Source organism: Portunus trituberculatus, chromosome 18 (assembly GCF_017591435.1).
Source record: "Portunus trituberculatus isolate SZX2019 chromosome 18, ASM1759143v1, whole genome shotgun sequence".
Taxonomy (NCBI): Eukaryota; Metazoa; Arthropoda; class Malacostraca; order Decapoda; family Portunidae; genus Portunus; species Portunus trituberculatus.
In genome coordinates, this window is record NC_059272.1 from 21,483,486 (window position 1) to 21,505,985 (window position 22,500).

At 39.3% G+C, this 22,500-nt stretch overlaps 1 protein-coding gene across 1 annotated transcript in view; it reads right to left on the reverse strand.

The window, feature by feature from the left end:
* The window catches only part of LOC123505561 (hemicentin-1-like), a 52,223-nt gene that overhangs the window by 17,666 nt on the left and 12,057 nt on the right, over nt 1-22,500 (reverse strand). The window contains exon 2 of the mRNA XM_045257027.1: nt 1,424-1,492. Coding sequence (XP_045112962.1) covers nt 1,424-1,492 — 69 coding nt within the window. The remainder of the gene's footprint in view (nt 1-1,423; nt 1,493-22,500) is intronic.

The following is a 22,500-nucleotide window of genomic DNA, read 5'->3' on the forward strand; positions in this document are numbered from 1 at the left end:
GGTGTGTGTGTGTGTGTGTGTGTGTGTGTGTGTGTGTGTGTGTGTGTGTGTGTGTGTGTGTGTGTGTGTGTGTGTGTGTGTGTGTGTGTGTGTAAGAAGGAAAGAGCGGCCAAGGAAAAAAAAAAAAACCCACTGAGGTGCCGGTCCTCAAACAAGCTTAACATAAAACAATAGAAGGGAACTCTAAGGATGGTATGGGAGTCATCTTTCTATTTTTTGTTTGTTTGTTTGTTTTCGATTTTAAATTTTGAGTGAAAAGTGTAAATGTAATTAGATGCATGTAGTTTTGTGTGAAGAAAGAGAGTTGTCTTTTGAGGGCAGGCTGTGACTCTCCCCTTGTGTTGTGAGACGGAAAGGGAAACGTTCAGTGAGGTCACAACTGCCTTTAATGATAAGTTCACAGCACCCCTTGAACCTGTGTGTGTGTGTGTGTGTGTGTGTGTGTGTGTGGTGGCGTCACCACAGCCTGGAGTCTACATGCACCACCAGTGAGATCTGTTGGCCAATCATGATGGTGGAATAATTATAATCGGGTGCGCTGACAGGATACACCCGATACAATGTGTTCATATTGTTTGTGAGGTTTATTCAAATTGTAGCAGGAATTAATATTCATACAATTATCAATTCATAATACAATTAGAATGCCACTGAAATAGGAAATAGGAAATTGATACATTACTGCGACAAATAAAAACATGCTTATAGAGCAGACTATCCTTTATTGCAAGGACTGAGTCATACATTATGTAGCTGTTGGACCAGGACTGTCGCGCCATCATGCATTATCATCTCACTTACAAACATTAAAAAAGAAAATAGCGGACTTACAAAAATGAGAGGAAGTAAATCTTTAAATGAAAATTAATCCTACCATTATTTGCCAACTTTACCATATAAAAATGATATCAGATGGCTATATAGTTTGTTGTTTGTTTGTCTCTATAAATTTGAATACGTCATCATTATTATGGTCAGCATTGATATCATCAGATAACATATCAACATGCACCGCCACAAACATTATATTCGTGTGTGTGTGTGTGTGTGTGTGTGTGTGTGTGTGTGTGTGTGTTTCAAACAGATTGGTTGATGAGTGGAACAGTCTCAGTGGTCATGTAGTCAGGGCTGAGTCAATAGGGAGCTTTAAAGAAGGTTAGATAAGTTCATGGATGGGGAAGATGGAATTAGGTAGCTTAAGCACACTGGGACTGCCTCGTATAGGCCTAGCGGCCTCTTGCAGCTTCCTCTTTTCTTATATTCTTATGTTCTTATGTGTGTGTGTGTGTGTGTGTGTGTGTGTGTGTGTGTGTGTGTGTGTGTGTGTGCTTCTGTTGCTTGTTCTGCCTTGAGACATCTACTATACTTCACAGAATAGAGAACAGAACAATTTTATGGAATAACTCCTCTGGTCCACACTCACCCGAGGCTGGACACAGAACAGACAGCAACAGGACGGCGGCGGCGCCCAGGTTCCATTTTGTCTTCATTCCTGGAAAATGAAAATGGTTTAGGTCATCAGTCACTTGTGTTCTCTCTCTCTCTCTCTCTCTCTCTCTCTCTCTCTCTCTCCCTTGTTCAGTATCCGAGGTACGGCCCACATCCCAGTCCACTCTATCCATGTCGTCCCTTGCGAGGCGACAAGATGAGTATGACTACAGACTGTGACTATTGTTTGTCATGGTCAAAGAATTGTATATTTCTTAATATACACTGAATGATACAGAGAAAATGCAGTGATAGCTATGTTTATAAAAGCCTGATACTGAGAAGAGTGCTGGTGAAGAAATGATGTAAAGTTTGTCATTCAAAGGAGTTACATATCACAACTAAGGATGGGAACATAATAACATAATAAAAGAGCATTGTTCCCTAGAGGAGACAAAAAAAAAGAGAGAGAGAGAGAAATGTGTGTGTGTGTGTGTGTGTGTGTGAGTATAGGCGTTTTCTTGGTGGGCCAAAACTGGATAGCTAGTAATGCTCCTAAGCTCCGCCTACAAAGAGCAGCCAAGAACATCCGATTCCCGACATTACCGCCAGACGTACAATTGTTTAGGTCAGTACATAGCACTGATGGAGACTTGCCTGCTGATGAAAAAACAACTGCTGAATGTTATTGTAGATGTGTGAGGCATAGACGGTGTCCCAATGTTTCACGTATAGCCGAAGAAGTGTCCTAAAACAAAGATTATTGGTGTTTATGTTACTTGTATGGCTGCTGCACAAGAGCCCAAGACTCGAGTGCTTTCATGTTAATGCTCCCTACACCTGTGCTAGGTAAACCTTATGCCCGTCATACAATTACTACTCTAACATATTCAAATTTCATCGTCATTATGGAAATCGAGTCTGGGAGGCGGCGTGAAAGCAGATGCTGCGGTGGCGGACTGGCTGTGGGTGGCTGGGTGCTCAGTGATACCCCTGCTTTGATTGGACCTTGGAGTGATGATACTGTTTTTTTATTTATTATTATTTTTTTATTTATAGCATTTGGGCTTTTCACGGGAATTTATGGGCTAAAGGGGATACTTTTTGGGGTACCTCCTATCTCAAAGCCCACCCGCTAGGAAACCGTTGCCCCGAGTGAGGAAGCTCAACCTACACTCGGACCGTGGACAGGATTCGAACTCGTGCGCTTGGACCCTCGGACCCCAAAGCACGCATGGTTCCACTGTACCACGGTTGCTATCACTGCTCTTCATTTTAATTAGCATAATGTCTGCTCGATATAATCCATAATAAGGTGCATTTATTAGACACATTTTTTTTTTTTTTACAATTCATAGAATTTTTTGCATTGCACTGTGACAGACAACTATTTAATGAACTTCAGGTCAGGAACACGAGTGACGCTATATAGACATATCTAGGGCGTATGATTGGTCTGTTGGTGTAAACTCAGTCCACTTCTCCATAAATCCTGTTCACTTTCCTCCATTGTAACTGTTTTGCTCAAAGAACAAACCTAAAGGCATCTTCTTGGTGGCATAAAACACACACACACACACACACACACACACACACACACACACACACACACTAAATAAGTAACTGAATAAGGAGTAACTCTCTCTCTCTCTCTCTCTCTCTCTCTCTCTCTCTCTCTCTCTCTCTCTCTCTCTCTCTCTCTCTCTCTCTCTCTCTCTCTCTCTCTCTCTCTATCTATCTCTCCTCATCCATCTCCACCAAACAGCCCTTTCACTATAACACGTTCCCATCAAATCCTTCCGTCAGACCGAACAAATTGCAAACATCCCAAGGCGAGGCGCTGTTTCCTTTTCGTAATACTTTCAAACCTCCTTTGTTAACTTCTTGTAATTCTATCTCAGCGAGGTGCCCGTGAAGCGCTGCCATGATGAATGAGGCTTGAAGTCGCACCAAAACCATGAGAACCTCTTCCTTCGTCTACTCTTACTCATTCGTCTTATTCATTTACCACTTCTTGTTTCCATCATCCTTCCTTCTCCCTCTTGTCTCTCTTCCTTCTTTGTCTACAGCGTTTTATATGTTAATAGCTCAATTAGTTATCTTGGACCTTTTTTTTTCTTTTATTTGTCTGTCGTGATTATTATATACCTTCATACTACGTAAAGAGAGACAGATAGATAGGTATAAGGAAACACACACACACACACACATACACACAGAGAGAGAGAGAGAGAGAGAGAGAGAGAGAGAGAGAGAGAGAGAGAGAGAGAGAGGGAAGCAGCCAGACAACAGCTTTATTGGCAGAGTCACCGTTTTGCCGATCTGGTCTTCTCAGTGTGGTCTTTTTGGACAATTGATGTTTCCGAAAGAATTTTAAAAAGCCGAAATTCTTAGCGAAGAGAGCAGCATTGAACCCCAAATTTTCTTCTCTCACAAGTTTATTGCCAAACACAAACCAGTTGAAAATTAGGAAACTAACTTTAAAAACTGGGATGATAATTCTCTCTCTCTCTCTCTCTCTCTCTCTCTCTCTCTCTCTCTCTGATAGGAGGTTTCAAAAGTGAATTTTCACAAAGCCTTTCCTTCCTCTAAGAGTGAGGTGCAGCTTTTCGTTTTCAGAGTCCAGTGAGTAAACTTCAGGAAGCTATTTCACGCCTTCTCGTGTTCGGTCCTCCCCTTCTGGCTCACCTCCCACTCTTTCTTCCTTTCTCTCTCTCATCCCCTCTCTCCCTCTCTCTTGTTCCTACGTCCATTTCCTTTCTTTTTCTTTGGTTCCTGCTATAGTATTTCTCTTCTACATTCACTATTAATTCCTATATCATGTTAGTAATTTCCCATGATTTTTTTTTTTTTCCATTGCTGTATGAATCTCCTTTTCCTGTGTGTGTGTGTGTGTGTGTGTGTGTGTGTGTGTGTGTGTACATATTTGTTTGTCTCTTTAGTGTTAGTTTCATTGTTACTCTTTATCCTTCAGTTCACCATTCTTGTTTGTTTACTCCTTCAGTCTCTCTTCAATTCATATCTCCCTCCACACACGCAAACACTCGTAGAAAACCGACAATAGAAGAACTTTGAGCTTGACGAGCGTGAATAAATCTTCCTTTTCTTGTTTTGAAGTGTTTTCCTACTTGAGATTTACCTCACTAGCTTCGTCTCGCTTTGCAATCCTCGTTTTACAGTAAGGATATGAAACGCTCGACACAGGCAAAAATAATGACAAAGAAAACTGTACTAGTAGTAGTAATAGTAATAGTAGTAGTAGTAGTAGTAGTAGTAGTAGTAGTAGTAGTAGTAGTAGTAGTAGTAGTAGTAGTAGTAGTAGTAGTACTAATATTAGTATTAGTATTAGTATTAGTAGTAGTAGAAGTAGTAATAGAAGTAGTAATAGAAAAGTAGCAGTAGTTATAGAATAATAATAATAATAATAATAATAATAATAATAATAATGATAATAATAATAATAATAATAATAATAATAATAATAATAATAATAATAATAATAATAATAATAATATAATAATATATATATATATATATATATATATATATATATATATATATATATATATATATATATATATATATATATATATATATATATATATATATATATATATATATATATATATATATATATATAGATAGATAGATAGATAGATAGATAGAATAAATTTTCTGTAATTTGCGAGATAATTTTTACTCTATCATTTCTCCTTGTGACAAGCTTATGAAAGCCAACAGCTATTCTTTTAGCGTTAAATGAAGCTTAAGTTTCAAGCCCTTTCCCAAGACACGCACAAGAACGCTGGTGAGTGCGCGCAAACACGCACACACGCACACACACACACACACACACACACACACACACACACGTTTTATCACTACACGTGTATCTGGTATTTAATTCTTAAGTGTGTATTGCATGAATAGTACAGCATTTATATAGTTTTCGCTGTGAAAGACCACCTTTTTCTTCGTGACACATACAAAACAAGTCTTTATCTTCCACGTGCCAAGACAAACATGCGCATCTTCTTCTTTGGTCATGTGTCTTCTCCTAGACCGACATGCTTTTATAGAGTCACGTAGTAACAGTCTTCGGCATCTTTGAGTGGTATCTCTTGCAAACCTCCCCTGATACGTACAGTCACGACTATCTCTTCTGACATAAAGGACTCTACTTCTCCAACTTTATTTGAAATGTATTGTTCTTGCCTTTTATGACAAATCTTATTAAAACAATATTCTCCCTATTGATTGCCCTTGCTCGTTCGTGTTGGTTTTCCCTCCTTATCGCAGGAGTATCACGGAAAGCAATACATTTCCATATTGATAGCATTTATTTTTATCATTATCTGTGTTCGTATCACGTCTGGGAAGAGCAGAGAGAGAGAGAGAGAGAGAGAGAGAGAGAGAGAGAGAGAGAGATTTGATATGCATAAATCATCTTTGCTCTAATATATAAAAAATTCTTGTCTTGGGTATTTACTTACTCGATCTTAAATATTTTCGTAACATTCTCTCTCTCTCTCTCTCTCTCTCTCTCTCTCTCTCTCTCTCTCTCTCTCTCTCTCTCACGCACAGAAGCACGTACATGCATGCCCAAGTAGTAGATGCTACCGTCTCTCATTTCATTTATTTATTTTTCCTATCATGTAAATACTTCACTTCCATGTGTCTTTTTTTTTAAATCCTACCCTCAGTCCAACATTTAACTTTCCAGCTGCCCTTCCTTAACATTTTCTGTTTTCCCTGTACCTCTCTCCAGCATTTTTCTCTTCACTCCCTCGTCCCATCTGTGGCAAACTAAACAGTGATCAACTCTCAGTCCTGTAAAGGCTCCCTATACATTATAATCACGCGGCTCAAGCGACGAGGAATTCATGGGTCGAGTGATTTCAGCGATGTTAGTAAAATAGGGGGACGAAATCCTTTACTATTTCGGTGTTTAAATTTGAGATTATATATGAGAGAGGGAGCAGGGAAAGATCAAAGTAACGGAAAGTTAGACTAACTAAAGTGTATTTGTACAGTAATGAGTGACCTATCGAATAGTTCCATGTATTTATTCATTCTCTTTTTATTCCGTTGCTGGATGCGCATGCTTACCTAAAGAGATGACAGGAGAGAAAGTATTGATTTTCGTGTGTGTGTGTGTGTGTGTGTGTGTGCGTGCGTGTGTGTGTGTGTGTGTTTGTACTTGATCAACAGTTTAAATGAATAATTGATACTTGTCATCCTCCTTCCTAGACGAGTAAACAAGTCGATAACATATATCCATAAATCAATACCTGGAAAAATGTCGTGAAAAGTAAAAAAAATTCATATTTACTGTGTTTACTTAGGGTGCAGATAAATGAAGAAAACATCGCTATTCTGGCGTTTCACGGAAGGCACCGCTGCGTACTGCTTCATTCCAACGTAGAAGCTAATGCTAAAAAGCAGTCGCGGTTTATTTATTTATCTTTTTTTCAGTCACGAGGAGTTTACTCTTTTCTGATAATAAACTGTCGTTAAGAAACAGGGCAAATATGTACAATGCATGTGTGAGACACGGAATATTGTACGATGCTAACATGACCAAGAACCAAATAGATGGAGAGTTCGCTGAAAGAGTGGAGTATGCTGAGGTATAACGGACAATAAGCGGGAAGTCTTAGGGCGCCTTACGAGGAGGTTAGGAGCAAGATTGGAGATGATGATGTATTGAGTATGCTGACCAGTCATGGGTACAAGTGATATGGACACTTCAGAAGGAGGGAACACAGTTGAGTTGGAGGTATTCAGAAAGAAGCCAGTGTGAAAATCATAGAAAACCTGGAGACGGTGAGTGAAAGGGAAGACAAAAAAAAAAAAAAAAAAAAAAAAAAGACGAACATCAGAAAAGAGATCGTCTATGGTGGGAGAGACTTATAATACTCAACAACTCACTGAAGGAAAATCATGATATTGGAGCAAATGGTTAATGATGATGATGACGAAACTTTTTAGATCTTTGCACTCACGCTATGGTCTCCCAGCTAACATGCAAACAAATAAATCATCGTTAAATATGATGATCAATAACTGATGGCTTAGTTGTGGCGGACTTGGCCGGGTAGGATCAGTAACGGGCGGAGTGGTGTATCCAAGCTGCTGGGTTCCTGGCTAGCGGCTGGTCGTGTTACATAGCAAATAATAAAGACAGCCTCTTTACTGTTATACACGGTTCCGCCCCTTTAAGTTCTTAATTTAACAAGGATCTGTACTGAGAAGTGACTAACTGGCAACTACTCCGGACTGCTCCAAACTCAGTGGTCGAGCCATGGGTCGAGCACACGATCCGACATGACTCCATCTCACAAACAAAAGCTGCCTGGGTCCACCCATTCTAATTCCAAATTTATTTACACTAGTAACTAATACGTACTTAGCTTCTACTATATTAATCCTGATTGCCGTTTAATATAATTTTACAATTTACATTATGTCACAACACAAGTGGATAATACAGTGATAGGCGTGATGGAAGTTTCCACAAGGTGTTGGTTCTCATAACACGCACATACCTATGCTCAATTAAGCTTAACCTGTCTGGTTCTTGTTGCCCTGCGTCTGGTTACCCTGGTTGCTGAATAGGTAAGAAGAGGTACTTGCAACACTATCAGGGCCCAATATTAATTTTGCTTAATACTTTTAATGATTGGTGTGTGTACTGTGTGTCACTCAGTAAAGGGCTTAAATGGCGACAGAAAAGGAATATAGAATATTTTATAATAAAATTAAAATATTTTATGCCTACAAGTCCTCTCTCTCTCTCTCTCTCTCTCTCTCTCTCTCTCTCTCTCTCTCTCTGCATACCAGTGCCTTTGTTGAAACCGTGCGTTGCGCTTGAAAACGGAAATTCGTTCTTACCTGGTAAACACTTCGCCACTCTTTCCTTCCTTGTGATAATCCCTAACCCATTCAAGCGTATGTGTCCGCTCTACTGACGGTGAGCTGGTGGAAAGCCGGGAAAGAGGTCTTCTATTATTCACCCACCCCTACTTTTGCTACACACCTTGGCGGATGGTCGCCTCACAATACTTTCCTCACTTTTCTACTCTCCCTCATTCCCTCCTTTCCTTCCTCGCTTCCCTCTTCTCCGCACCACCAGGACGTGGCCACTCCTCATAATTTCCCGCGAGTGAGTCTTGGCAGCAGGGAGGGATCTGCCACCGGGTGCGCCTTGGCCATCCTCCCTCGCCTGACGTGCCAGTATTTTTCAGTGCCACTTCGTTGTCACACTCCTTCCCTTTGTGGTTTCGCATATGCTATCGTGCATCTTCCACTTTACAGTAATAAATAATGCACATGAGGATATACTAAAAAGACCAAAAAATATGCTTGAGGAAAATACAAATGTATTCATAATATGAACGAATTAATAGGTACGTAAAAAGTACTGTAGACGCTCACGCTCAGAAATGGAGCGATAGAAGAATACAAACAGAAAGTACTCAAAGCTGGAACAAAGTTCAAGCATGTAAACACACACACACACACACACACACACACACACACACACACACACACACACACACACACACACATACGAGACAGGGGAATATGCTCATCATTAGCAGCTCACCTTGTTACAGGTAGATAAGGAGGCTAGGAGGGGAGGAACAAGAGGTGTAATTAGCCACGTAATGATGAATTGCCTCAACGTGTGCCGGGTCCAGAGAATCACACACAAAAAAAAGTAAATAAGAGAGCATGTGGATAGAGCGTGAGTGAACTAGGTAATGACGCAAGACGGTACGCACAGGCAGACTTCCGTGCATGTCTGATAAGTGTTTGTCTTTTTATTTATTTTATTTTTATTTCCCGAACTTGAGTAGCTAATTACGTGAATGCAACTGCGATCACTACTACTGACATTTGAGTATTTTATTCTTAATGTCATTTCCATTTACTGATTTATCTATTTTTTACATATTAGGGACTCACTAGTGGAATAGGTACAGCTGGATTCCTCCATGACAGGTGTGGTTTGGGGAGCAATGCCCTTGTTTTATTTACATATGTACAGCAAATAGGGAATGGAATCACGTGTTCAGTATATGATTTGAAAAATGTCCTTGTGGTGAGTGCCGTCGCTGATGTTAGTGATGTGTTGATGGGAGTGCCATTTTGTTTGGCTGTTGTTCTTCTGTCAATGATGTTATGTGTTTATTTCTTTTATTTTGTTTTAATTGAGGTAGCTTTGTTGATTCTTTTGTTCTTGCTTCTGGTCATTTTTCTGTTTTGCTGTTGATGTTGAAAATTATTTTTGTGCTGATATTACTTATACAAGTACTGTTTGTGTTGTTTATCCACATTACATCACATTGGCGCAGTGATGGTGCTGTATGTACAGTACAACGAAACACGTTAAGCTTATTGGTGGTAGCCATAAAGACATCGACCAGCTGCAGGCATCAATTATCAGCCAGGGCTCAACACATTCCTTCCCAACATGTGCGTGTCCGTTCCGATACACGCTGCAATTGTGTCCACAACAAAAACGTAAATGAGGTGGCAGTGTTGACACCAGATTAAGTGAGTGTCATGGAAATGCAACATTGTCATTGTTATTAAATACAATCTACAATTATTCCGATTGGTTCAGTTGTACTGTTCTACAGCTGTACTCTTGATTAACGGAAAATATGGAAAGGTCATATTCAACACAAACATGAAAACAGTGCCATAGTGAATGACAAACTCTATATACAAAAAAAAAAAAAAAAAAAAAAAAAAAACAGTACATTGTTTTATAAAATTACTTCTATATGCAAGTTAACTGAACTCTATTCTTTAAGATAAATTATTAGGATTACTTCTAAATTAAGTTACCCCTAAAGTTAAATAAATAAAATAGATTCAGTATGCTCTAAACATTTAGAATATTGAATTTTCCTTTGCTGTTACTTTCTCCCTATGTTTTCTCAGAATTGTAGTCTTTTTTTTTTTTTTTATTTATTTATTTAATACGACCCATCCTTTTACACCTTGTTTTTATTCCTGATATGTTCGTGCAGTCAACCACAACACATGCATAGACTGAGCCTTTACAACGGCTTCACAAACTCGTATCTCCCGCATCTGACTTGTTGAATGTTTTGGAGAAGTCGGCGTGTCTGGTATCGGCCAGTTATTTCGTCTTTGCGCGATTTCGCCCGGCACAATATCCTGTCAGCACCAGCACAAATAATACTTGCCCGATTTTTTTTTAGGGATTTGCCAGATAAAGCATTAGTCACTGTAGAAACCAGTGGAAAATGTTTCAAACTATACAGGAGCAGACGAGAAATGTGAAAACACTAAAAGCCTATCTTATTATGACTGTTTAGTTTATAACTGTTCTGTAGAGTATGCACCATCAGATTCCGTGGATACTGTTAGCATGAATACTTTAGATATATTTTTCATAGCATTTAAATACAGAATGTTTTGTCGCGAAATTTTCTGGCGTGTTTAGTCTTGCTGAAATGAAGTGGCAGGGGCTTGAGCGAGACTCGTTTCTTCTGAGGCTGCCAGGCGCATGAGTCTCTCGAGTCTCTCGGTGATTGGTACCTCTGAATGAAGACAAAGCCAATAACAATAATAATGATACTACTACTACTACTACTACTACTAATAATAATAATAATCATAATAATAATAATCATAACAACCACTAATTTCCGCCTCTCAGGGTATGTTGTTTCGTCGAAGAGAGATGCTAGATGAATTTCTCAGTGTAGCGAAGATGCTCCTGTGTGATGGTTGTGTTATTGACAATTACTTCTCTGTTGTTTCCTGTTTTTACGAGAAAAGTAAGGCAGCAGTGAGGGAACACGGTGTTGTGTCTCAAGGTGTCAAGTGCAAGAACTGGAACAGTGACTGTACATTCTGTGAAAATGATTCTCCAAAAACTAGGAAGAGATTGGGACTTCACTGCTGCAAGTGGAAAGGACACTTTATAACGTGGAAAGATATTCTATTTGCCGGCTACTGGCTGAGGAAGCACTTGGACCACCGGACTGTAGTGAAATGCTTGCAAATATTAACCGTAGTTCCGTCGACTGGCATTCCTTCTATAGTGAAGTTACAGACTACTGGTTGAATAATGAAAGCAGCATCAGCAGTCCTGAGATCTTTGTGGATTGTGGAAGTGGACGAGACATTGATTGTGCGGCGCAAGTACGGGAGAGGCCGGGTTATCTCTCGATTCTGGCTCTTTGGGGGATAAAGAGAGAAACAAAGCGGAGGTTCATCGTGCTGCTGGTCGGTCCTGAGGGAGGCAGAGCGGTGAGACACGCTGATCCTACTCATGCAGCAATACATTCAGCCAGGGACAGTGACTGTGACTAGTGGACCAGTCGGGTGTCTACAATGAAGTGAGTGCTTTAGGCTACAGTAATTCTCTCTGCCGACATTAGTGTCCACACAAAATATTGAACGTCTGTGGGGAGCGGGAGTGGGTGAAGCTGCCCTGCTGGTTTCACTATGAATCTTTGGCCATGAATCTGTTCATTAGGAGGCCTCGCTCTATCGCATCCCCCTCCAGCGTGAGGTGTTGCTCCTTTAAGGCTCCATCCACGTGGAGGCTAACAGCGAATGAATGCTCCCAGATTGGCAAGGTAAGGTGTTTTATGAATTAATTCAGTTTGGTTAAGCTTCATTAGGTTAGGTTAGGTTAGCTTAGCTTAGCTTAGCTTAGCTTAGCTTCGGTTGGATTATGCAACTTAAAGCACCTATTACCTGGTTTTTGTAGAACTGAGCCACTAAACTTAAAGGATCAAGGAAAACACTTGCTCCGATATAAAGTGTATTACTGCACGTACACGTACTTGTACTATATTGTATGTTATAAATAACGGTGAAATATTAATACACTTGAAATAGTCCAAACTCTCTTCAGCTGGTGCAGTGTCCTCAGCTGTGCGGTGAGGAGGATTATAGCCAGCATTTTTCTTCTCCCTTGTCGCCGTTTTCTTGCTACTGAGGGCGTAGTTGCCACTATTACCGGCAGATTCACAAGCGTTCGCTTTTGTTCACAAGTCAAGGACGCAAATCTCTCTCCCTCTTGTGTCATACTGACATCGCTCTACGCGCCACGCAGTTTGTTTACGTCTTCCGACACTCAGGCTTATGACTGATGTTTTGGGTGATACAGCCTTGCCAACTTTGGCCGGGAGACTCCAAAACTTTGGTAAGTGATCCAGCTTGGCTGAAGCGCGCCATAACAAAAATATAACTAACTGTGGAACCCGTAAATCCTTTTTTGTTCATCTAAAAGATTAGTAAAAGTATGAACGATTACTCTCCAACATTTTTATTTGCAAACTTATAAGAGTACCGTGGAACTGTAGCCCAAAGACCATAACTTTGGAACAACTTAGCCATTAGCCAACCATCAGTCAAACCTTTGAGACTCACGCAATACACGGCATCTACAGATTTATTCTCTCTCTCTCTCTCTCTCTCTCTCTCTCTCTCTCTCTCTCTCTCTCTCTCTCTCTCTTTCTTTCTCTTTCATTCTTCTTTCTGTTTTCTCTCTCTCTCTCTCTCTCTCTCTCTCTCTCTCTCTCTCTTCTCTCTCTCTCTCTCTCTCTCTCTCTCTCTCTCTCTCTCTCTCTCTCTCTCTCTCTCTCTCTCTATCTGTGTAGTGTAGTGGTTAGCACGCTCGACTCACAATCGAGAGGGCCGGGTTCGAGTCCCGGTAAGCGGCGAGGCAAATGGGCAAGCCTCTTAATGTGTGGCCCCTGTTCACCTAGCAGTAAATAGGTACGGGATGTAACTCGAGGGGTTGTGGCCTCGCTTTCCCGGTGTGTGGAGTGTGTTGTGGTCTCAGTCCTACCCGAAGATCGGTCTATGAGCTCTGAGCTCGCTCCGTCATGGGGAAGACTGGCTGGGTGACCAGCAGACGACCGAGGTGAGGTGATAGCCAGATATTATGATGAGACAGATGTGTTATGTAAGCTCCATGATTCCCCACCTCATCAGTGTTATTGATGACACATGTATATAAGAACTACTACATCCAGAGATTAGGAGGCAGACTATGCTAATAACGCATGAAGTAAAGCTAACTTTGGATTGCAATTGTACTCATCACGCCGAAATCCTTTTTATGCTGCGTTTTTTAAGTGTGTGTGTGTGTGTGTGTGTGTGTGTGTGTGTGTGTGTGTGTGTGTTATTGTGGTAGATAATTAATACATTAACAACACGTAACAAAACGCATCCCAATCATCTCTGCCGCTTGGAGGGGGTAGAAGTAATATAACATAATTTTTTACTCAAACTAACTAAACACATCACAACACAGTCCAAGTATTGTAACTATACTGTAGAAGTCAATATAACTTTTGCATTCAACTAAATAACCTCCTCCACACACTCCACAGTCCCCTGCCGGGAGTATGTACAATTTAAATTTAATAAATCCTGAATTCAATCCAAGTTACCAAGTCATCTTACAGATGCTTGCAGAAAGTTAGTGCAATTTAATATATTTAATTGCACTCAATCTAACTCAGCCACCCCCCACAGTTGCATGCAAGGATAAGCTGAATTTTGAAGATGATTTTGCACTAGTGTGTCAGTCATCCAATTAGCCTGACGAAGCTGCCTCTCTTTCCTTGGCTTGGCGAGGCTGCTTCCACATTGTTGTTGTGTTGACAGCTTAACATCCTAGAGCCTGAAGTCGCATCATGTACATTACTAAACTCATTAAAATGTCACTATTTCTGTTTCTTTTTTCTTATTGAAAAGTGAAGTATCTTTAAGTATTGTTTTGACATTCATGGGCAAAAACATAATAGTTACGGCCTTTCTTAAGCGCTATTTCATAAAATGTATTGCGAGTTTAGATTTTAATTTTACTCCTGGCTGAAAATCCCTTAAGAAAACGTACACAGTTTCAGAATACTCTTTTAGCGTACATTTTTAGCTGGAAGTAAAATTAAATGTCTTTTAGGGCTTTTTATGTATACAGGCTTAGGCAAATTCATGAAAATCTAACGCAATAAACATTCGAGGCCTTCATTCCTTCATATTCTTAAATATTTCATTGATCTTTTCGCCGTGGAAACTCGATTTTTATTTTCACATTCGCTTCAACGCTGTGACACGGCGACGCTGTGCTGGAATGACGAGTTGGCTCAGCAGTTTGCGATAAATCAACACTTCAAAGAGGTGTAAACTAAGTATATCCATGTCATGAACACCTACCTAATGAAGGGGGAGAGTGGGAAACACTTGATGTTACTGAGCCATAGTGAAACATTATTGTGCACATAACATGTATACTAATACGCTTTTTCTAAGTATGTTAATACGTTTGTAATGAAAATGGAATCAAGAAAAATAATAAGTGATTATTAATCTCGAAATTCTCTGCTGTTTTTCTAATACGTCGGTATTAGAGAATATATATTTTCATTTTCGCTGCGCTGTTGTGAATTATGGACTGCTCCTTTTGTTGATAGCTACATGTACAGCGTGCGTGTGGAAGGATATTTTAGTAGAGATGTACCGATACCAAAATTTTAGCCGATACCGATACCGATATCACCTAATTGGGCCGATACCGATACTACTACCGATACCGATACCACCGATACCGATACTACTACTTATAGTGATTACTGCACTGGACACCAGGATGAGTTGGTGGACGGCGAGCGTTATCATATGGGAGGCTTTGTTTTGGGGGATGCTGTAAGTGCTTTTGAGAACGTTTGTGAAATAGGAGCAATTCTAGAAGCTTTTTGAAACCATTTGCAAAGGTAATTTACTCAGTAATTGGAATGAATATCTTCTCAGTCCTCTGAATCTTGTCAGTTATTTTAAATTCTTACTTCTTACTCCTTTTTTTTTTATATATTATGTGGGCTTTTCACGGGAATTTATGGGCTAAAGGGGATACTTTTTAGGGTACCTCCTATCTCAAAGCCCACCCGCTAGGAAACCGTTGCCCTGAGTGAGGAAGCCCAACCTGCACTCAGACCGTGGACAGGATTCGAACCCGTGCGCTTGGAGACCCCTTGGACCCCAAAGCACGCATGGTTCCACTGTACCACGGCTGCCCCCTTTAGCGACCATTTGGTCTTGTGCATTTTCATTATTAATTTTATTGACGATATTTTGGCGATCAAAAATATTTTTAAAATTATTAAAATTGTAAAACAGACAAAATATTAGCAAAAGAAACTCATTTTGTTGTGTATGTTTCTCTTTAATTAAATCTGACATCCTTTGATATTAATTCATTAGACTTTAGTAGACCAATTCAGAAAAATGAGCTTTCACCTAATCTTTTCAATTAAATAGAAAAAAGTTTAGTTTATTCTAAATTTCTAGTGTATTGCTATGATCTTAAATAATTAATATGCAACAAATTATACACAATGCACATGATTACAAAACAGAATCGTTACTTTCTTAGTTATGGAATTTTTACATCCTTAGGTTAACACAAGTAACTCAAAAATTAAACTTGCATTAAAATTAATATACATATATAATTCGAGCTTCCACCTATTCCAGTATGATATCTTGGAAAAGGCTAGCACTACCACTGTTAATTATAAATCAAATAAGAATATGCTGTTATTTACAATAATGCAAAATGCCTAACTAAATATATATATATATATATATATATATATATATATATATATATATATATATATATATATATATATATATATATATATATATATATATATATATATATATATATATATATATATATATATATTATAGTTCAAAAACATAAGCTTTTCACCTGTGTGAACTTTGTGTGGGTGGAGGAGCAGCGTCTGACTGAGAGACAGTGAGAATGCGTGGTGACTCATGACCGACCGTGTGACAGGATGCCTGAGTTCAGCCTATACGCGTTTCATACAAATCCAATTTAGAGGTTGTGGCTTATTACCACAGAAAACAGTATTCTATGACATACGGTAATCACCACGGAAACTTAATACGCCGTATTATATTAATTTGGTATCATCAATATCTTATATCGAATATATCACTAAGTAAGAAATTCCTTTTAGGTATCGGAAGTATCGGCATAAAATAAACCGATACTGATACCGATACCCAAAAAATGGGCCGATACCGCCGATTCTGATACCGATACCGATGCATCGGTACATCTCTATATTTTAGTGCGCGCTTGCGTGTGTGTGTGTGTGTGTGTGTGTGTGTGTGTGTGTGTGTGTGTGTGTGTGTGTGTGAGAGAGAGAGAGAGAGAGAGAGAGAGAGAGAGAGAGAGAGAGAGAGAGAGAATCTTCGTGACAATAACAAGGATTTTACGTGTATACCAACAGCAGTTCAAATATGAATCGCCCAAACTACATGTCTAAGAGAGTGGATAGCAATATATATGATAATGCGAGGCAGGGAGGGAAGAATGAAAATAAGAAACATCTAAAAACGAATAACACTGCAAATCATTCCATAAATCAAATGAAAAAAGTCTTGCTGCATTAATCACTTTATACATACAACCTTCTTCATCAAAGTGTAGAAGATTATTGAGTTGTAAAAACGAGAATCAATGGAAAAAAGCAAAACAAAAACGAAATGTTCTGGAATATATTATACAGACCCCTTTATTTATATATTTTTTTCTCTTCACAAACTAATATCCTGTTTTCACATATTAGTAAGGTGTGTGTGTGTGTGTGTGTGTGTGTGTGTGTGTGTGTGTGTGTGTGTGTGTGTGTGTGTGTGTGTGTGTGTGTGTGTGTGTGTGTGTGTGTGTGTGCTTGTATAGTGGATGAAGTACTTGTAAGTATTCCTTGCTCATAAATACTAACCATTAATTTTCATGATGGACTGCGAGATACTCTTCATGATAATACACACACCAAAGGTCCACTACTAATATTCATATCGGTGAGTGCCCTGCGTTGCTGTTGCTATTCTGTGGTGCCGTGCCAGAACTCATCTCCAATTCCGTGAGTGAGGTCTTCTTGGATTAAAATTCAACGAGGAGGGACACACACACACACACACACACACACACACACACACACACACACACACACACACACACACACACACACACACCATATCATATCATACTATAATCGGATGTATGACATAAATTAGAGATAATCTTACGACTTATTTATGGAGAGATTTCGTCTATTAGAGTGAACCTAACATACAGGCATCGTAAACCATGTAACATATTTACAGAAATCTTTAGCAAATATGTATATAGTTCTCCTTTTCTCCCAAAGCCCAACAAATCCAGCAGTATGCTTATAAAATAACGCTTTGATTTCAGTGTCTATAGATTTATTAGTTGGACACTGGAAAAGAGCATGATATTTGTGATTGTACTTATATTTAAGCAATTCTTAGTATTTTTTTTCATTTCAATTCTGTTACTAATGTTAGATTTCTTATTTCATCAATTATGAATTATCTCTTCACATTTTTAAAAGACATCACCCACAGCACCCTGTTTAATTCACTGGAGACTCAATCGACCACAAACTTCGCACTATTACCCTTTACTCATGCAAACTATGGAATATCTTTTTATTACGTTTTTTTACGACATTATTCTTGAAAACCTGCATCTCTCTCTCTCTCTCTCTCTCTCTCTCTCTCTCTCTCTCTCTCTCTCTCTCTCTCTCTCTCTCTCTCTCTCTCTCTTTCTGGAACTAAAATTAGGTCATTCTCTTACAAAAAAGTTTCTCCTTCAAAGGCGCAGCAATACCAAATGGCAGTGGAAGTTAATTTCCATAACTCGAAACAAATTAAGGATGTAATAGCGGGTCATTTTTGAAGTTTTCTTATTTATTTGTTTGTTAGTGTGTGTGTGTGTGTGTGTGTGTGTGTGTGTGTGTGTGTGTGTGTGTGTGTGTGTGTGTGTGAATGGTGTACTATACAATACTGAACACGCTATATTGAGGAATTCTAAATTATTTCTAACTTAAAAAAAAAAAAAACTTAAAGATGTAAATAAAAAAAAGTTGCACTCAATAATAATGGAAATAATCACTGGAAATGAGTTTCATCATTCGTGATACAAAGGAAAATGGACACTAATTTAACTCCTGCAGCGTTTCATTACCGTATAGCGAGAACTTGAAATCTCGGACAAAAACGACAGACTAATGAATAATTCCATTCCCTTCCACTTTTCTGTCTTTTCTTTTCTGAGTTATTTTACTTGCTGTTGCTGGCTGCCAAAACTCGCTATTTTTTTTTTTATCATTTCTTGGTAATGTGTAATCAGATTATTCTGTGAAGGACATATAATGATTGGAAATATACTAGCATATTGATATTAGTTATTATGATAAAGTTTCCTCGTGAATAAGGCGCGTGTTTAGTTGACGTAAAGGTTGCGCTGTTAAAATTCCAAGATATTCTTCCCATAAGAAACAATAAGGGAGAGAGTTACGTTTCTAAACCTGGAAAAGTCTCCCCATTTCGAGGATTATGCTTCTTCAGCCTTAAAAGCACCATTATTAATACGTTAGTGGGTCACAAAGACAAAGAGCATGCATGAGTTCTCACTTTATTTAAATATACACTGGCTTTGTTTACGCATCAGTGTTGGTCGTCACTCGGGACTATTTCAGGCACGCTTGGTATTTTAAAGCGTCACCTCCATATGAATTCGCGTTAAATGGAGAGAATTGTGTCAGTTAGACATATTTCCTTAAGTATTCGCTATTGTTAAGGCGAACATGCGTTAGATCAACAAATGTTCTTGAAGATGTTAGTGGATGTGGTCAGCGTCGTTAAGGGAACACATCACTTTCCTTGGTATTGATTGGCTGGTGATCCTTTTCTCGGAGGAGCCGTGAAATGCCTTCAGCCAGGCATTACTTGGCTGATTGTGGGGCCAAAGTGGCTTTCTTGGGATCGAGGGTGCGAGGTGCCGTTATGGGGCGATGCGAGGGACATCATTCTAACCACTAATGGAAAGGCAAGGAAAAGAAGGAAACAAGAAGAAGGCTGAGTTGCAATGACAGAAAAAAAATATTAGAGATTCACTGGTTACACTTTCACGTCCAAATCTTTGATTTATTGTTATTAAATGTAAATTGAAGCGTGTTTATGAGTTCTTGCTTTAGGGACATCAAAAACATTCCAATGCTAGATACACGTGAATATGAAGCAAGAAACAACGCAATACACCAAGTAGAATGATTTTATGAGTGAACTAGTGAACCGCAAGAGAGGAGAAGTAATACAACATGAAACAAACTATTTGAGCAGAGACTCGATCATTAAGTCAGCAGGATAGCGACTGATATCGATGGCCGTGGCGTGATAATGTTGTTTGATGTGATATCTGAGCCTCCCTTCCTGACCTTAATGCGTTTCCTCCCTGCAATTAGAGACTCATTGGGCCCGGGACTGGAGGAGAAACCATCACTTCAGCTCGTCGTTTGGTCGTTAACCTCGTCACGCACCCATGACTTCACACTCTCATGGGCTGCTTCACCATCTCATGACCCACGTCCGCATTGTCACACCCAAGCACCATTACGTTATTACGCCTCCACGCTTCTCTCGCCTTCCCGTCTTTTCGAGCTTGGTTAATCCCACGGGAGGTAGCAACAGATCTCAGAGTTTGCCGATAAGCCGTGAGAGGCGTTCAGTATGGAAGGTTATTTGTAGAGGAGCAGGAAGGTTACGATCGGTGAGGGAGACACGGAAAGACCGAGAAAAGAAGATGAGGATCGTAGAGGAGAAGAGATATGATGATGATGATGGTGAGAGAGAGAGAGAGAGAGAGAGAGAGAGAGAGAGAGAGAGAGAGAGTGTGTGTGTGTGTGTGTGTGTGTGTGTGTGTGTGTGTGTGTGTGTGTGTGTGTGTGTGTGAGGGGAGGGTGTATTCTGTGACGCCATAAATGTCAGGGATAAAGTTCATTGTTTCATCGTTATCGTGCTGAGTAGAATAGCGCTTCCTTTGCCTCTTTACAGTCTGAATTTACTGAAAAAAGAAGAAAAAAAAAAAAAAAAGCCGGAATAACAAAAATAAGAGAATCCTCACTTTTGCATCATGCCTGAAGATTAATATTTTTGTTGTTGTGAATGGTGCTGTTGTTATTGTTGCTTTTATTGACATTTGTATCGTTGAGGATGCTGGTGTTGTTTTAGTTCTGTTGTTGTTGTTGGTGGTGGTGTTGTTATTGTTGTAATGGATGTCCTTGTTTAGTTCTGCCTTTCCTTGTTGTTGTTGTTGTTGTTGTTGTTGTTGTTGTTGTTGTTGTTGTTGTTGTTGTTGTAATGGATGTCGCTGTTTAGTTCTGGCTTTCCTTGTAGTTGTTGTTGTTGTTGGTGTTGTAATAGATGCAGTTGTTGTTGTTTTATGTTGTAGATGGATGTAGCCGTTGTTGTTGTTGTTGTTGTTGTTATAGTTGCTGTTATTGCTGTCACTACTGTTTATCTTCCTTCCTAACCCTCCCTCTCGAGTTAGTAAGAGGGGAAAAAATTTATACTATCATTTCGTTACTACCATACATCAGACTGCATAGTTATTTACTCAGCCGCCGCGTCTATTTCACTGCGAAGAGTAAACTGATCGTAACACTTTAAAACAGATATCGCGAATTGAGTGGATTAATATTTTCAGACAGTCAAGAGTAAGGTGGAAAATAAAAATATCATCGCGTAAATCACACCTGATGGGAGGAGGTATTACACGAGAGAGAGAGAGAGAGAGAGAGAGAGAGAGAGAGAGAGAGAGAGAGAGAGAGAGAGAGAGAGAGAGAGAGAGAGAGACTAAAGACGAGACAGACAGACAGTACTTCACAAACAAACACAGACGGACACAGAAGGAAAATAAGAGAGAGAGAGAGAGAGAGAGAGAGAGAGAGAGAGAGAGAGAGAGAGAGAGAGAGAGAGAGAGGTTGAAACTCCCCATCACACAAATAAAAAGAAACAAGTGAAATAAACAAGATAAATTGACATATTGACACGAGAAAAAAAACACACACACACACAAAAAAAAAAAAATAAAATAAAACAAAGCACCACAAATAAAAAAAAAAAGAAAAAGAAAATCGTCTGTATTATTCCATTCCTTTCTCATTCCTTTTCCATCACCCTCTTTCATTTTTTCTTCTTCTTCTTTATACTTTCACACAAAAAGAATACCCTGGTGCAAGCTGAGGAGAGAGTAAAGAGCACTCAGTGAAGGTTGCACCGTAAAATAATAACACAGACACGAATAGTTTCTCGGAAAGTCCGTTTATTCATCAGTGTAAAATACAGCCTCCAATAATGAGGAACTGTATAATTCAGCAGCCACTGCGACACCAAGTACGAGGAGGGGAGGGGGAGGAGGGAGGCAGGAGATAGGAGGAGGTGAGGGAAGGTTGTGCAGGAGGAGGAGGAGGAGGAGGAGGAGGAGGAGGAGGAGGAGGAGGAGGAGGAGGAGGAAAAAGAGGTGCAAAGTAAAGAAGAGAAAGATAAGCAAATGGAGTAAGAAGAGAAGGAGGAAGAGGTTCAAAAGAAAGAGAAAGAAAAGCAAATGACGTAAGAGTAGGAGGAGGAAGAGGAGAAAAATGAGGACAAGGAAAGGGGAGGTATTGTGAGTTATAAAGATAAAGTAACATCACATTGTGTGTTGTAAGTAATATTAACATTTTTAGAATCATGTCTGATTACAGATCTACTACCAATTCGTAGTCTTTGTTATTATTATTATTATTATTATTATTATTATTATTATTAGTAGTAGTAGTAGTAGTAGTAGTAGTCTTATTATTATTATTATTATTATTATTATTATTATTATCATTATTACTTATTATTATTGTTGTTGTAGCTCTTCTTGTTATTATTATTTCCCCAGCGGGAGCGAGGCCTCGAGGTGTTCTATTTTTGTCAGCGCACATCTTCTAAATGGTATATGAAATATTTCCAACTGTTGTGTCCTCAGCGATTGTTTGTTATTTTCAATTTCTCTGCCTTCACCATTTTTTTGTAAGCCCACGTTATTGAAGGTGGCGTTGGGTTTGCTGGCACCCGCTAAGGGGTTGTAATTGTCTTACTGCTCATCTCTACAACCCGCCGCTCCGCCTCAAGTTT